Source organism: Petromyzon marinus, chromosome 45, assembly GCF_048934315.1.
Source record: "Petromyzon marinus isolate PM22_M1 ecotype Great Lakes invasive population chromosome 45, UKy_Petmar_22M1.pri1.0, whole genome shotgun sequence".
NCBI classification, from domain to species: Eukaryota; Metazoa; Chordata; class Hyperoartia; order Petromyzontiformes; family Petromyzontidae; genus Petromyzon; species Petromyzon marinus.
The window spans coordinates 7,241,312-7,259,371 of NC_133711.1; the positions used below are offsets into that span (position 1 = coordinate 7,241,312).

General features: G+C 52.1%; 1 protein-coding gene across 2 annotated transcripts in view; it reads left to right on the top strand.

Annotated features, from left to right (window-relative positions):
• The window catches only part of LOC116952044 (cadherin-7-like), a 105,377-nt gene that overhangs the window by 69,174 nt on the left and 18,143 nt on the right, over nt 1–18,060 (top strand). For both annotated transcript variants that reach the window (XM_032971049.2, XM_032971048.2), the window contains exons 8-11: nt 4,666–4,937; nt 12,615–12,751; nt 14,544–14,665; nt 16,330–16,444. In XM_032971049.2, the coding sequence (XP_032826940.2) occupies nt 4,666–4,937; nt 12,615–12,751; nt 14,544–14,665; nt 16,330–16,444 (646 nt within the window). The remainder of the gene's footprint in view (nt 1–4,665; nt 4,938–12,614; nt 12,752–14,543; nt 14,666–16,329; nt 16,445–18,060) is intronic.

Consider the following 18,060-nt stretch of genomic DNA (forward strand, 5'->3'; position numbering starts at 1 on the left):
CAACGCGCTAACCACTGCACACCACTCCATACACACAACGCGCTAACCACTGCACACCACTCCATACACACACACAACGCGCTAACCACTGCACACCACTCCATACACACAACGCGCTAACCACTGCACCCCACTCCATACACACAACGCGCTAACCACTGCACACCACTCCATACACACACACAACGCGCTAACCAATGCACCCCCACAACACGCACCCACAACGCGCTAACCACTGCACCCCCGCTCCACGCAGACACAACGCGCTAACCACTGCACCCCCGCTCCACACACACACAACGCGCTAACCACTGCACCCCCACTCCATACACACAACACGCTAACCACTGCACCCCCGCTCCACGCAGACACAACGCGCTAACCACTGCACACCACTCCATACACACAACACGCTAACCACTGCACCCCCACTCCATACACACAACACGCTAACCACTGCACCCCCACTCCACGCAGACACAACGCGCTAACCACTGCACCCCCACTCCACGCAGACACAACGCGCTAACCACTGCACCCCCGCTCCACGCACACACAGAGAAACACGCGCGCGCACAACGCTCATTACAACCTATGTCAATTCAAGAGACATTTTCCAAACTGGAATTATCACTGCGGGGGGGGGGGGGGGGGTGGAAGGTAAGTAGAGAAATGAGCGACCGCTTTGTGGATCTTTGAGGAGTCCCACCCCCCGAATCGATGATAATTTAATTACGAGACTAAATTGAGGGTGATTGAGGCTTTTGTGGAGTTGACCTTTGGATAATGTTGTTTGTGTGTGTGCGCATGTTGGGGTTAGGCTATCGGGTGCGGTGTCCCCCCCACCCCTGTCCCCTCGCCCCCACCCCCGCCCCCCCCTCGTGTGCCATTTCGTTCTTCATCGGTGCTCGCGAACGGCGATTGCCTCACTCAGTCTACTGAGGCTCGAGGGAGTTCTTTGTCTTTTGGAGCGGTGGTGCAGCGGTTAGCGCGCTGCTCCTACGATCCCGGCTACCCGAGTTCGATTCCCGCTCACAGCCACCAACATTGCTGACGATTATCTGAACCGTTCCGGGGCATCCCCTAGGTCCATTCAGCCTTGAATGAGTACATGGTGATCGATACGTCTGTGCACGTGTTTATGTAAATCTATGAATCTCTATGCGAGTCTCTGGTTCTCTCTGCGAGTCTGCGGGTCTCTTTGTGAGCCTGTTGATCTTTATGCGCGATTATGGTGCTCTGTTTGAGTCGATGAATGTCTATGCGAGTCTGTTGATCTCTATGTGAGTCTGTGGATCTCTAAGTGAGTCTATGGGTCTCCTCTATGGCAGTTATTGATGACCGGGCTGTGGTCATCAATTCACTACACTTTTAAATCGCTGTGGTTGAGCGGATGACACCCGAATTAGAACCTAGGCCTCGCGAGTGCCGGCTCTCCGCCTCTGACCTCTGGACCAGCCGACCCACTCCCACTTCAGAAACTTGATTTGTGAATGAAGATTTGTGTGTCCATGACGCTTTGTGTGCAACGAGAGGAAAGATCAGAGTTAGATGTTAATCCACCACTAAATCAATTATCAAATAAGCATCCCCCCTCCTCCATCCTCCCTCCAACTCCTCCTCGTCTCCCACCCCCTCCTCCATCCTCCCTCCACCTACCCCTGCTCTCTCCTTCCTCCACCACCATCTCTTCGTCTCCCACCCCTCATCCATCCTCGCACCCCCTGCTCTCTCCTCCCTCCACCACCCCTCCTCCTCATCTCCCCCCTCCTACTCTATCCCCTGTATGTCCCTTGCATCGAAATAAAATACGTTTCTTGATTCCGTTGGCTCTCACTGTGTTATAAATAATGGTTTAATTATATTTAACAAATTACGACTTGGGAAAGACGCCAGGGTCTTAAACTATATTATATTTTTTAATTAGCACTATAAATCGAGAGTGAAACGTAATGTATTAGGTGGTGGTGGTGGTGGTGTAGTTAATGGAGGTGGTGATGATTGTCCTTGCGATGGTGGTGATGGCGGTGATGCTGACGTAAATAATGAGGATGTAGCTGATGATGTTGGAAATGTGTGTGCGTGATGTGTGAATGAATGCATGCAGACTGCATAAATGTGTATACGTGTTCGTCGCTTACATTGGTGCTGCTCGCTAACAACACTTGTCCCAACAGTCTGTTCAGCTCTGCGGGGGATGTTTGTTTTTGTTTGTCGCGTACATATACATGCCAGTGAGTGAGTGAGTGCTGTGTGTGTGTTCTCGTGTGCTGCACCAGCATTTCATCGGAGCCCGCCAACAGTAGAATCTGTATTTTTACTCGAGGAATTCGACGAGCTATGAAGCGATTTTTCACAGATGTCCAGTAAGGACTCTAGGGTCAGAAAGTTAGAACAACAAACAATACGAAAACACGATAGGAGTGTAAAGTATAGGAAAGGTAGACAAATCACCTACATACATATCTGCTTATTTCACCAGGTAGGGCCCACTGAGCTACAGAGATCTTTTTCAAAAGCGACCTGGCCACAAATTGATAGCTCAACGAAGTGGCCTTACCACGTGGAATATATACGTAGCAGCCGAACAATCTCAAAGCGCTTGCCCCAACAGCCTGGGAAAGGCTACGCGTCGTATCTTTGCAGTTTGTGCGTGAACGCACGTGGTCAAACGGTTACAAGAAATATCGATGCATTCCTGCATGCATATAGACAAACGTGATTTAATGCGCGCCTAATTCATAAATCAGGTGGCCGGGAGCGGCGAGGAACACACCGGGGCCCGCGTTTGCCCTATCAGTGACAAATTATTACACAGCACACCTGGTACTCATTTAAGGCTGAGTAGACCTAGGGGATGACCTAGGACCGGTTCAGATGCTCGTCACTGGTGTTGGTGGCCGTGACCGGGTAATCGAACTGTGAGTCATGCCAGCCGCTACGACGCTACCGCTCTCCACTTCTAAAAAATGTGCTAACAGCACTTGCCTCCAACAGTATGTCAAGGCTATGTGGGTGATCTTTGCCTTTGTATGTGAACAAAGACAACGATTTGCCCGTACAGAGTTAACAGACTGTCGTGGCAAGTGCTGGTAGCGAGCACCTACGAAGGCCGACACGGCACACGAGGGGGTGGGTGGCCAACACCATGCCCGTCCGCCTTTGTATCCCCAGTGGTAATGTTTGCACACCACACCAGGTAATAATTTGAGGCTGAGACGACCTAAGGCGGTGGCCTAGGACCGGTTCAATTCATTTGCCACCGGCGTGTCGGTGGCCGTGAGTGAGGACTCAAACTCGGGTCGCCGAGTTCAGAGCGCTAACCAATGTGACACCGCTCCACACGTACACACGCACACAACCGCGTGCATCTCCTCTCCACAGCTGTAACCACACATGACCCTTGATGACCTCTATTCTCGAACCACTCCACCACCGCAAGCTCCCTCTCTCCCTCTCTCTCCCGAGTGAGCCCCGTGTATCGAAGACGCTCACTAAAGCCTTTGATGTTAATTACCCTGCTCCTCCCCCCCCCCCCTTCGTTAACTAGACGCACAACAACTGGGCTCTCCTTCAGGCATCATCATGGCCCGATAACCCCCACCTCACTCCCCACGCCCCAACAAAAAAAAAAAATCCCCACGCACTCCCAAGTCGCGTTTCTCACGCCAATATGGAAATGCCACGCGCTAATATTTAATGACGGGTGTAGAGGATTCAAAGTGTTGCAGCGTTGCTGTGCCGCAGGATATGGGAGGGATAGGCGGGGGGAGGAAGAGGGGAGGGGAGAGGGGAGGAGGAGAGAAGGCAAGAGGGAGAAGAGGGAGGGAAGGTGTTTGTAGGGCAAGGAGGCAGCAAGGGATGTTGGCTGCTAGGACAAGGTGACATGATTAGACAAGGGCGATAGGTCGATGATGATGAGGGTGGTAAAAGACAGTGGTGCTGATGATGATGACGGTAATGCTGATAATTACGGTGATGGTAAAGTATGGTGGTGCTGATAATCATTGCGATCATGATGGTGACAGTGATGATGATGATGTTGTTTATGAATATTTTGTGTTGCTATTTTCTGTCCCCACTTACCACCAACTCATGTCCATCACCAACCACTGCCAACCACCAACAACATCAACCACCCCGAAACATCAACAACCACCGTTAAACCATCAAAACCACCATCGTCCACACCACCACATGTTCCCACCACCACCTCCACACCACTACCACCACCCCGCTCCACCTCCTCTCCATCATCACCACCACCTCCTATCCACCACCACTTCCACTACCACCACCGTCTCTCACCACAACCATCTCCTTCCCACCATCACCACCACAACCCACCCGCTCCACCTGCTCCTCCCCACCACCACCTACTCCTCCCCACCACCACCACCTTCTCTCACCACAACCATCTCCTTCCCACCATCACCACCACAACCCACACGCTCCACCTGCTCCTCCCCACCACCACCACCACCTTCTCTCACCACAACCATCTCCTTCCCACCATCACCACCACAACCCACCCGCTCCACCTACTCCTCCCCACCACCACCTACTCCTCCCCACCACCACCTACTCCTCCCCACCACCACCTACTCCTCCCCACCACCACCACCTACTCCTGCCCACCGTCACCACCCACCGACCCACCCACAGCCGCTCGACTACGAGCGCAAGCACGCCTACACGCTCACCGTGGAAGCGTGGAACCCGGTGGCGGGAGGCGGCAGCTCGGGCAGCGGTGGCTCCACGGCGGCGGTGCCTCTGGCGGGCTCCGCGCGCATCCTCGTGAGCGTGGAGGACGCGGACGAGGGCCCCGTCTTCTCCCCGGCCGCCTACGAGTTCGAGGTGGCCGAGAGCCAGGGGCCACGGCACCCCCTCGGCACGGTCACGGCCCTGGACCCCGACGCAGCGGCCCGACCCGTGCGGTGAGCGGAGAGAGAGAAAGGAGAGAGTGCGGAGAGAGAGCGGAGAGAGAAAGGAGAGAGAGCGGAGAGAGAGCGGAGAGAGAGCGGGGACTTTTGACTTTTAAACAACTTTTATTGCCGCCAGCAGCAACAGCACTGGAGGCGATTCCGATATGAAATACACAAAGTCACCAGCAACACAAATACACGCTGTAAATCCACGCGCTGTGGCTCTAAATGCACCGCGCACTACACAAAAGAAAAGTCACGTGGTGGTGGTCGTGGTAATCTCGCACGCCACGTTGACGAGCGAGCGCTTCAGAAGGTGAACATGAGGAGGGTGCCGTCCACGCTGGTACAGAGAGGGGCTTGTCCGGCTCCCCAGCGTTCGAAAATGACTCGCTCCACATCACCGACATGAGGAGATGAGAGGAGAGATGGGTCTCGCCTCCACTTCAAAAGGGGATGACTCCGCCAAGCAATATTATGGCGGCGGTGCGCAAACACAATTAACAACAACAATAACAACAAGATCATTAGACCTCCTTTGCCAGTACCAAAATGTAATAATAGGGTTTTTCCCCTTTTTTTCTGACAACAAAACTGAAACCTTTTTACGAGGATTCATGTCTGCATTAACCACAATACCTGCAGTCAAAATGCAAACAAAAAACATACTATGATAACATATGCATTGTCCTTGAAACTGATTGGTCCACACCAAGGGACGGCTTTCTTTTGAGCCTCGACCCAATTGGTGCTCGACCAGATGACGCCAAAAGGCGTACGCCTTATTCTGTGGCTCTAAAATGTATAATACACGCCGTTTCGTGGAATGACCCTCCTTCCCAGCGCACAGACAGGTCACTGCCGCTATGGGTCTCTGTGTGAAATCTATGGGTGTCTTTGCGAGTATATGGGTCTCTATACGACTCTATGGGTCTCTATGCAAGTCTCTGGGTCTCTATGTGAGTCTATTGGCGTCTTTGTGAGTCTATGGGTCTTGACAAGTTTGTGGGTCTCTATTCGAGTATATGGGTCTATATTCAAGTCTATGGATTTATACACAAGTATCTGTGTCTCTATGCGAGTCTATGGGTGTCTTTGTGAGTCTATGGGTCTCAAGAAGTTTGTGGGGCCCTTTATGAGTCTATGGGTCTCTATGTGAGTCTATGGGTGTCTTTGTGAGTCTATGGGTCTCAAGAAGTTTGTGGGGCCCTAAATGAGTCTATGGGTCTCTATGCGAGTCTATGGGTGTCTTTGTGAGTCTGTGGGTCTCAAGAAGTTTGTGGGTCTCTATGTGAGTCTATGGGTGTCTTTGTGTGTCTATGGGTCTCTATGCGAGTCGTTGGTGTCCGTGCTTCACCTGGACACCCGTGTCAACTCTATAGTGCTTCGGCTGAGACGTGGCTCGGCGTCTCTGATCTCTCCGCCACCAAGGCCACCTCTGCACTAATACCCATCACTGCAGCAATGGAATCCAACTGGAACATCATTGACATGATAGATCATTCGTTTCCGAACGATATCAATGCCACCCACCCACCCACCCAATCATTCTCATGTCGCTACTACCATGACGACTGTTCCCGTGAACTTATCTCACCGATTCACTCCACTCACCCACCAACCCACCAACCCACTCTCCCACCAACCCACTCTCCCACCAGCCCACTCACCAACCAACCCACTCACCCACCAACCCACTCTCCCACCAACCTATGTGAGTCTATGGGTGTCTTTGTGTGTCTATGGGTCTCTATGCGAGTCGTTGGTGTCCGTGCTTCACCTGGACACCCGTGTCAACTCTATAGTGCTTCGGCTGAGACGTGGCTCGGCGTCTCTGATCTCTCCGCCACCAAGGCCACCTCTGCACTAATACCCATCACTGCAGCAATGGAATCCAACTGGAACATCATTGACATGATAGATCATTCGTTTCCGAACGATATCAATGCCACCCACCCACCCACCCAATCATTCTCATGTCGCTACTACCATGACGACTGTTCCCGTGAACTTATCTCACCGATTCACTCCACTCACCCACCAACCCACCAACCCACTCTCCCACCAACCCACTCTCCCACCAGCCCACTCACCAACCAACCCACTCACCCACCAACCCACTCTCCCACCAACCCACTCTCCCACCAGCCCACTCACCCACCAGCCCACTCACCCACCAACCCACTCACCCACCAATCCAGTGTATATGTTATAACACGTAGCGTGTAGTGTCCAGGTTATAACACGTATCGTGTAGTGTCCAGGTTATAACACGTATTGTGTAGTGTCCAGGTTATAACACGTAGCGTGTAGTGTCCAGGTTATAACACGTAGCGAGTAGTGTATATGTTAAAACACGTAGCGTGTAGTGTACAGATTGTAACACGTAGCGTGTAGTGTATAGGTTATAACACGTAGCGTGTAGTGTCCAGGTTATAACACGTAGCGTGTAGTGTCCAGGTTATAACACGTAGCGTGTAGTGTATATGTTATAACACGTAGCGTGTGTTGTGTACAGGTTATAACACGTAGCGTGTAGTGTCCAGGTTATAACACGTAGCGTGTAGTGTATATGTTATAACACGTAGCGGGTGTTGTGTACAGGTTATAACACGTAGCGTGTAGTGTCCAGGTTATAACACGTAGCGTGTAGTGTCCAGGTTATAACACGTAGCGTGTAGTGTCCAGGTTATAACACGTAGCGTGTAGTGTCCAGGTTATAACACGTAGCGTGTAGTGTCCAGGTTATAACACGTAACGTGTAGTGTACAGATTATAACACGTAGCGTGTGTTGTGTACAGGTTATAACACGTAGCGTGTAGTGTCCAGGTTATAACACGTAGCGTGTAGTGTATATGTTATAACACGTAGCGTGTGTAGTGTACAGGTTATAACACGTAGCGTGTGTAGTGTACAGGTTATAACACGTAGCGTGTAGTGTCCAGGTTATAATACGTAGCGTGTAGTGTCCAGGTTATAACACGTAGCGTGTGTTGTGTACAGGTTATAACACGTAGCGTGTAGTGTCCAGGTTATAACACGTAGCGTGTAGTGTCCAGGTTATAACACGTAGCGTGTAGTGTATATGTTATAACACGTAGCGTGTGTTGTGTACAGGTTATAACACGTAGCGTGTAGTGTCCAGGTTATAACACGTAGCGTGTAGTGTATATGTTATAACACGTAGCGGGTGTTGTGTACAGGTTATAACACGTAGCGTGTAGTGTCCAGGTTATAACACGTAGCGTGTAGTGTCCAGATTATAACACGTAGCGTGTAGTGTCCAGGTTATAACACGTAGCGTGTAGTGTTCAGGTTATAACACGTAGCGTGTAGTGTCCAGGTTATAACACGTAGCGTGTAGTGTCCAGGTTATAACACGTAACGTGTAGTGTACAGATTATAACACGTAGCGTGTGTTGTGTACAGGTTATAACACGTAGCGTGTAGTGTCCAGGTTATAACACGTAGCGTGTAGTGTATATGTTATAACACGTAGCGTGTGTAGTGTACAGGTTATAACACGTAGCGTGTGTAGTGTACAGGTTATAACACGTACCGTGTAGTGTCCAGGTTATAATACGTAGCGTGTAGTGTCCAGGTTATAACACGTAGCGTGTGTTGTGTACAGGTTATAACACTTAGCGTGTGTTGTGTGCAGGTTATAACACGTAGCGTGTGTAGTGTACAGGTTATAACACGTAGCGTGTAGTGTACAGGTTATAACACGTAGCGTGTGTTGTGTACAGATTATAACACGTAGTGTGTGTTGTGTACAGGTTATAACACGTAGCGTGTGTTGTGTACAGGTTATAACACGTAGCGTGTGTTGTGTACAGGTTATAACACGTAGCGTGTGTTGTGTACAGGTTATAACACGTAGCGTGTGTTGTGTACAGGTTATAACACGTAGCGTGTGTTGTGTACAGGTTATAACACGTAGCGTGTGTTGTGTACAGGTTATAACACGTAGCGTGTGTTGTGTACAGGTTATAACACGTAGCGTGTTGTGTACAGGTTATAAAACGTAGCGTGTGTTGTGTACAGGTTATAACACGTAGCGTGTGTTGTGTACAGGTTATAACACGTAGCGTGTAGTGTATATGTTATAACACGTAGCGTGTGTAGTGTACAGGTTATAACACGTAGCGTGTAGTGTACAGGTTATAACACGTAGCGTGTAGTGTATATGTTATAACACGTAGCGTGTGTTGTGTACAGGTTATAACACGTAGTGTGTTGTGTACAGGTTATAACACGTAGCGTGTGTTGTGTACAGGTTATAACACGTAGCGTGTGTTGTGTACAGGTTATAACACGTAGAGTGTGTTGTGTACAGGTTATAACACGTAGCGTGTGTTGTGTACAGGTTATAACACGTAGCGTGTGTTGTGTGTATGTTATAACACGTAGCGTGTGTTGTGTACAGGTTATAACACGTAGCGTGTGTTGTGTATATGTTATAACACGTAGCGTGTAGTGTATATGTTATAACATGTAGCGTGTGTTTTGTACAGGTTATAACACTTAGCGTGTGTAGTGTATATGTTATAACACGTAGCGTGTGTTGTGTACAGGTTATAACACGTAGCGTGTGTTGTGTACAGGTTATAACACGTAGCGTGTGTAGTGTACAGGTTATAACACGTAGCGTGTGTTGTGTACAGGTTATAACACGTAGCGTGTGTTGTGTACAGGTTATAACACTTAGCGTGTGTTGTGTACAGGTTATAACACGTAGCGTGTGTTGTGTACAGGTTATAACACGTAGCGTGTGTAGTGTACATGTTATAACACGTAGCGTGTGTTGTGTACAGGTTATAACACGTAGCGTGTGTTGTGTACAGGTTATAACAAGTAGCGTGTGTTGTGTACAGGTTATAACACGTAGCGTGTGTAGTGTACAGGTTATAACACGTAGCGTGTGTTGTGTACAGGTTATAACACGTAGCGTGTGTTGTGTACAGGTTATAACACTTAGCGTGTGTTGTGTCCAGGTTATAACACGTAGCGTGTCTAGTGTACAGGTTATAACACGTAGCGTGTAGTGTATATGTTATAACACGTAGTGTGTAGTGTATATGTTATAACACGTAGTGTGTAGTGTATATGTTATAACACGTAGCGTGTAGTGTATATGGTATAACACGTAGCGTGTAGTGTATATGTTATAACACGTATCGTGTGTAGTGTACAGGTTATAACACGTAGCGTGTGTTGTGTACAGGTTATAACACGTAGCGTGTAGTGTACAGGTTATAACACGTAGCGTCTAGTGTAGCGTGTAGTGTCCAGGTTATAACACGTAGCGTGTAGTGTACAGGTTATAACACGTAGCGTGTAGTGTATATGTTATAACACGTAGCGTGTGTTGTGTAATTGCTGAACACGTAGCACACGAACCCCCACGGTTACCGCAGCTTGATTCCCTCTCTCTCCCTCTACCATTTATCTCTCCCCAGCCACGCTCCCTCGTCCCCCCCACCGCTCTCCCGCTGGTGCTCCCGTGGCCATTTCTCAAGCCCGCAGCGACAAATTGCTCCAGCAAGTGTAGCCGCATTCCGATTAATTAGGCAGATACTGGGAGGCTGTCCCACAACAGCATCTCGGCGAACCTCGCTTTGATGGCAGTTCCACACCGCCCTCCCCCACCGCACCTCTTCGATGTGCGTCTGTGCGCGCGCGTGCGTCCGTGGTGGTACGCGCGCGCGTGCGTACACGTCTAAGGCGCCACGGTGGCTATGAGATGTTAACCACGTCGGCTGGTATGCAGGACGTCGTGGGTTCGATCACGACCCTATATTTGGAGTTTGCGTGTCTCTCTCTCATCATCATCAGGGTGGCTAGGAGATGTTAACTACCTCGCCTGGTATACAGGAGGTCGTGGGTTCAATCCCGACCCTGACACCTGCTGCTGCTGCTGTATATTTGGAGTTTGCGTGTCTTTCTCTCTCATCATCATCAGGGTGGGCTAGGAGATGTTATCTACCTCGCCCGGTATGCAGGAGGACGTGGGTTCGATCGCGACCCTGACGCCTGCTGCTGTATATTTGGAGTTTGTGTGTGTGTGTCTCTCTCTCTCTCTCTCACTCTGCCCGTGGTCGCGTGGATTTTTCTCCGGGTCCTCCGGGTTTTCCTTCCACATCGAGAAACATGCGTTTTAGAGTATTTATATAATTCCACCTGATAAGCTACTTTGTTGAGCTGTCATTTGTGGCCAGGTCGCTTCTGAAAAATAGCGATATAGATCAGTGGGCCTTACCCTGTAAAATAAAAAATATATATATTTGGTAGTTTCTATGTGTGGGGAGCGGTGGCGTAGTGGTTAGCGCACCGCGCTACGAACTTGGCCACCCGTGTTCGATCGCCGCTCACGACCACCAGCACCGGTGACGATTATCCGAACCGGTCCTGGGCTTCCCCTAGTTCGACTCAGCCTCAAATGAGTACCGAGTGCAGTGTGCGAACATCGCCACTGGGGAGACAAAGGCGGCCGGGCGTGGTGTTGACCACCAACTGTCTCGCTAACAGTGCTTAGACTCCTATAACATAAAAAAAATGTTTTTACCTGGTAACGGCCCCTCTGAGCTATGTAGCTCTTGTTCAGAAGGGACCTGCTCGCGAATGATAGCCCAATTAAGTAGCGTATCATCACGTGAACATTTGTAGCAGCCAAATACTCTGAACGCGTGATGTTCATTCCAGATGTGGCGGGGAAAATCCCCAGAGGACCCGGAGTAAAATCCACGCGACTACGTCGGAGAGAGATTGAACACGCAAAACTCCAAATATATACAGCAGGCGTCAGGTTTGGGATCGAACCCACGACCTCGTGCGTACCGGGCGAGGTGGTTACATATCGCCACGGTGAGGCCGAGATGGTGGCAGCGATTAGACTATCTTAAGTCTGTCGAGTTGATGCTGTAGTTGCTCTCGTAACCAGGTGAGCGCTCACGATAGACCGCAAGAATGACCCCTCCCTCCCTCCTCCTCCTCCTCCTCCTCCACGGGGTTGGCATTAGCCTGCCGTCGGTAGGGTAACGATGATTGCTGTGTTTGTACTCCCGGTTGTGATGAAGTGTTTGCTATTCATATTTAATAACACCCGCTGTCACGCATCTGCTGGGTGCGTCGACGTGGATATGACGCAGCACTTAGCCGCCCGTCAGCAACCGATGATCGTTTGACATTTCGATGTGCCATGAAGAAGGGGCATTATCCGAAACGTCGCCAACTATATCCGGGTTTTTTTCTATCTTTTAAAAGCCACGTGCAAAGTTATTGGCGATTATGTTGTTGTTGTTACATTTTAAATGCAGTTCTGGAAGGGTTAGAGAGCTGATATACTGATTTATGTCTCCCCCTTGTGTGTGTGTTTGTGTCGGTATGTGTGTGTGTGTCGGTGTGTGTGTGTGTGTTCGTGTCGGTGTGTGTGTGTGTTCGTGTCGGTGTGTGTGTGTTCGTGTCGGTGTGTGTGTTCGTGTCGGTGTGTGTGTTCGTGTCGGTGTGTGTGTGTATTTGTGTCGGTGTGTGTGTGTATGTGTCGGTGTGTGTGTTTGTGTTGGTGTGTGTGTGTTCGTGTCGGTGTGTGTGTGTATTTGTGTCGGTGTGTGTGTTTGTGTCGGTGTGTGTGTGTGTGTGTTTGTGTCGGTGTGTTTGTGTTGGTGTGTGTGTGTTCGTGTGTGCAGCTACTCGATCGATCGCAACACGGACGTCGACCGTCACTTCGACGTGGACCCCCTGACGGGCGTCCTCACTGTCGCTCGGCCTCTCGATCGCGAGTCCACCGAGGTCTTCAACATCACGGTGATCGCCACGCAGGCTGGTGAGCGTCACACCGTCTGGCAGGGTCACACCTCGTCACCGAGTCACACCGCGTCACAGAGTCACAATGCGTCACAGAGTCACACCGTGTCGCAGAGTAACAATGCGTCACAGAGTCACAATGCGTCACAGAGTCACAATGCGTCACAGAGTCACAATGCGTCACAGAGTCACACCTTGTCGCGCGGTCACCCATGGATCTTCACACTCTCTCTCTCTCTCACACTCTCTCACTCTCTCTTACTCACACGCTCTCTCTCACACTCTCTCTCTCACTCTCTCTTACTCACACGCTCTCTCTCACACTCTCTCTCACACTCTCTCTCTCACACTCTCTCTCACACTCTCTCACACTCTCTCACACTCTCTCTCACACTCTCCCTCTCACTCTCCCTCTCACACTCTCTCTCACACTCTTTCTCACACTCTCTCACACTCTCTCTCTCACACTCTCTCTCTCACACACTCACTCTCTCAAACAACAACAACAACCACCAGTTGCTGCTAAACGGTGCATCATGTGCACTTTAAGGCCACGCGAATTGTAGAATGCTCTCCGGTAGGAAGACACGAGACAGACCCAGGTGGCATGGGTTGACTGACGGAGACGAATGGCACGAGCACCACCTGTGCCCCCTACTGTGCCTACCTGCTGTGTTTTATCCGCACAGCGCTCCGTGCGTTGTTGTGAGCGTCGCTCCTCCGCCCTCCGATGTTGTTGAATGGAGACTGCCTCCAACTGCCCAGTAGCGTCCTTCACGAGCCTTCTCCACAGAGGCCGATGATCTTGTCTGACTCACAAAGACAAAGATTCCAAATATAGCCTGAACGGACTGTTGGGGCAAGTGCTGTTAGCAAGCACCTATGAAGGCTGGCACCGCAATCGATGATGTGGGTGGCCAATACAATACTCACACACACTCACTCTCTCCCACCCACTCTCCCACCCACTCTTCTACTCACTCTCCGACTCACTCTTCCACTCACTCACTCTCCCACCCACTCGCTCTTCCACCCACTCTCCCAACCACTCTCCTCCCACTTTCCTCCCACCCCCTCTCCACCCACTCTCCCGCTCACTTTCCCGCCCACTCTCCCACCCACTCTCCCAACCACTCTCCCACCCACTCTCCTATGCACTCTCCACCCACTCTTCCTCCCACCCACTCTTCCTCCCACCCACTCTTCCTCCCACCCACTCTTCCTCCCACCCACTCTTCCTCCCACCCACTCTTCCTCCCACCCACTCTTCCTCCCACCCACTCTTCCTCCCACCCACTCTTCCTCCCACCCACTCTTCCTCCCACCCACTCTTCCTCCCACCCACTCTTCCTCCCACCCACTCTTCCTCCCACCCACTCTTCCTCCCACCCACTCTTCCTCCCACCCACTCTTCCTCCCACCCACTCTTCCTCCCACCCACTCTTCCTCCCACCCACTCTTCCTCCCACCCACTCTCCCACCCACTCTCCCACCCACTCTGCCACTTTCCCTCCCACTTTCCCTCCCACCCACTCTCCCACCCACTCTCCCACCCACTCTCCCAACCACTCTCCTCCCACTTTCCCTCCCACCCACTCTCCCACCCACTCTCCCACCCACTCTCCCACCCACTCTCCCACCCACTCTCCCAACCACTCTCCTCCTATTTTCCCTCCCATCCACTCTCCCAACCACTCTCCCACTTTCCCTCCCACCCACTCTCCCAACCACTCTCCCACTTTCCCTCCCACCCACTCTCCCGCTCACTCTCCCGCTCACTTTCCCGCCCGCTCTTCCGCTCCCTCCCCCAGACGACCAGGCGCTGGTGGGCCGCGCCCCCGTCACGGTGCGAGTCCTCGACGTCAACGACAACGCCCCGGAGCTGCTGGGGCCCGACGAGCTCGTGCTGTGTGAGAACACGCCCCCTGGTCAGGTGCGGACCACGGGGAGGTGGGGCATGATAGGGGGCGGGGCAGGGAGGGAGCTGTGTGAGAACACGCCCCCTGGTCAGGTGCGGACCACGGGGGAGGCGGGGCATGATAGGGGGCGGGGCAGGGAGGGTGCTGTGTGAGAACACGCCCCCTGGTCAGGTGCGGACCACGGGGGAGGCGGGGCATGATAGGGGGCGGGGCAGGGAGGGTGCTGTGTGAGAACACGCCCCCTGATCAGGTGCGGACCACGGGGGAGGCGGGGCATGATAGGGGGCGTGGCAAGGGGGGGGTGCTGTGTGAGAACACGCCCCCTGGTCAGGTGCGGACTACGGGGGAGGCGGGGCATGATAGGGGGCGGGGCAGGGAGGGTGGTGTGTGAGAACACGCCCCCTGCTCAGGTGCGGACCACGAGGGAGCGGGGCATGATAGGGGGCGTGGCAGGGAGGGTGCTGTGTGAGAACACGCCCCCTGGTCAGGTGCGGACCACGGGGGAGGCGGGGCATGATAGGGGCGTGGCAGGGGGTGTGTGGAGTACGGCGGGGGGGCGGGGCGCGGGGTTGGGCGGGGAGTCGAAGGCGTGGGGCGGCGCGGCTGTAGAAGGGATGGAGGGAGAGGCGAAGGTGATGGACAGTGGGAGCAATGAAGAGGAGAGGGAGGGGTAATGTGATGAGGTTTTTATTATCTCTGTGGTGCACTTAGACATATGAGAAACAGCGTAATAGCTAATCGGATTCCTCCAGTATTAATACAAATTAGGATGCCATATTTATTCAACTAAACTTTTTATTTTACCAGGTCAGGCCCACTGAGCCTCTGTAGCTCGTTTTCAGAAGCGACCTGGCCACAAATGATGGCTCAACGCGATGGTTTATCATCACGTGGAAATCTACAGCAGACACATACTCTAAGCGTGTCACGTTGATTTGAAATGTGGAAGGGAAAACGGGAGGACCCGGAGAAAAATCCACGCGACCAGGGGGAGAGAGAGCGAGAGAGAGACGCCACAAACTCCGAACTCATTTCGCATCGTACGTAGCCAACTGTGCTTATCGGAGGTGCGTGGAGTGGACAACAAACTAAACTAAAAACGCAGTCATTATTATTATTAGAGGGTCTCTCCAGAGACGCAGGCCTTCATCCAACAGTGGATTTACCATGGCCGATGATGGCGATGCTGATGCTGCTGCTGCTGGGAGCATGCGGAGAGAAGTGGCGGAGGGATGGAAAATGGGAGCGATAGAGGGAGGGATTGAGGGATGGAGGGTGAAGCAGGGCGATGGGGAGGGCAGGTAGCAGGTGGTCTCTAACATCACTCGGCTCGACAGCCTGCGTAGGCTACACAAGGGGATCGTTGTCTTCGTGTGTGCGCGTGCACGCGCGTGCGTGTGTGGTAGTCTAAGTGGTCAGCGCTCTGCGCTACGAACCCGATGACGAATTTGATTCCCGCTCACAGCCACCAACACCCGGTGACGATTATTTGAACCGATCGTGGTTCTCCCCTTGGTCGACTCGGCCTCAAATGACAAAGGCGGCCGGGCGTGGTGATGCTGGTCACCCACCCGCTCATGTACCGTGCCGGCATCCATTGGTGCTCACTAAAAGCACTTGCCCCCGACAGTCTGATGAAGGTTATACGGGGGATCTTTGTCTTTTTGTCCATGCACAGGCGGTGCACACTTTCAGTGCCGTGGATCGAGATGAGAATCATGTATCATCTCCGGTCAAAATCTCGCTCTCCTCTCCGTCCTCCAACTCCAACTTCACGCTGACAGACCATCACAGTGAGTGCTGCAGCCACACGGACCATTTTCGAATTTTGACCATCGCACCATTATGACACCATCACTATCATCACACGATCTCACCATCCCACCATCATGACACCATCACTATCATCACACGATCTCACCATCTGACCATCACACCATCTTACCATCATCACACCATCTCACCATCACACCACCATCGCACCATCATTATTATCACACGATCTCACAATCTCACCATCTCACCATCCCACCATCATCACACCATCACTATCATCACACTATCTCACCATCTGACCATCACATCGTCTTACCATCATCACACCATTCCACCACTACGCCATCTCACAATCATCACACTATCTCACCATCACACCATCATCTTACCATCACGCCATCTCACCATCATCACGCTATCTCACCATATCTCCATCTTACCAAGAGAGGGCGCTCATTAGAGCCCCTCTGGAGAGGTAATCGGCCTACTCTTCCGCTCTGCGACAGGCGTCGTGGAAGAGTTCGTAGTACCCACACTTTGCCCCACCACACGCGACCTGCCCGGTCCCCAAACTGTTGCTGCTGGACCCATTTCTACCGCTGGGAGGACAGAGGCGGACGGGCAGGAGGGGGGTCGGGGGGTGAATACACTTACCCTATCTTTTCATCCAGCAGTGGATAGATACAGGAGCTCTCAATTACATCAATGGCAAGTACAATTGCATGTTCCCGCAATCATCATCATCATTGGCCATGGTAAATCCACTTCTGGATGAAGGCCCTCGTCTCTGGAGAGCCCCTCTGGATGATAATGATGACCTCTTCACTCTCCTCGTCTCTCCTCTTTCCCCATTGCTGCCATTGTCCATCTCTCCACCTCTCCCTCCATCCCATTCCCCTCCCTCCACCACCCCCTACCCTCTGCCCTCTCCCCCACTAGCCCCACTCTCTCCCCCACTAGCCCCCACCCTCTCCCCCACACTCCCCCCTCCCTCCATTCCTCGATCACTCTCCCTTCCCCTCCCACTCACACCCTCATCTCCATACCTCTCCGGGGCCACAATGTTCTCACTTTCTCCCCGTACCCCCCTTGCGTGCCCCTCCCCCACCTTCCCCCTCCCCCCTTCGCCCTCCCTTCGCCCCGCCTCCGCCTTGCCCAAAGATAAAGAACCCCCATATAGCCTTCGCAGACTGTCGGGGCAAGTCCTGTTAGCGAGTAGCACCTACGAAGGCTTCACGGCACACGAGGGTGTGGGTGGCCAGCACCACGCCCGGCCGCCTTTGTTTCGCTGGTGACGATGTTAATTCTCACCCCACCAGGTAATCGTGTTTATCTGTATATGTATGTATGTTGAACTTCTTTAGCACCGTACATAGCCACCCGTGCTAATCGGAGGTGCGGGGAAAGGACCACAAACCAAACACAAAAAGCATTTCTAAAAAAAAAACGAGTTTTCAATCGAGATTTTAAAGTGGCATAGCTCCAGCGACTTTCTAATCTCGGAAGGAAGAGCGTTCCAGACGGCCGCAGAAGCGCGTCTGAAAGCGCGCGAAACAGCGACCGTCTTCGTTAGATGGCCAGCCAAAAGGGCTATGGAAGGTGCATTTTCCCTTGAGATGATAATAAAAATGTT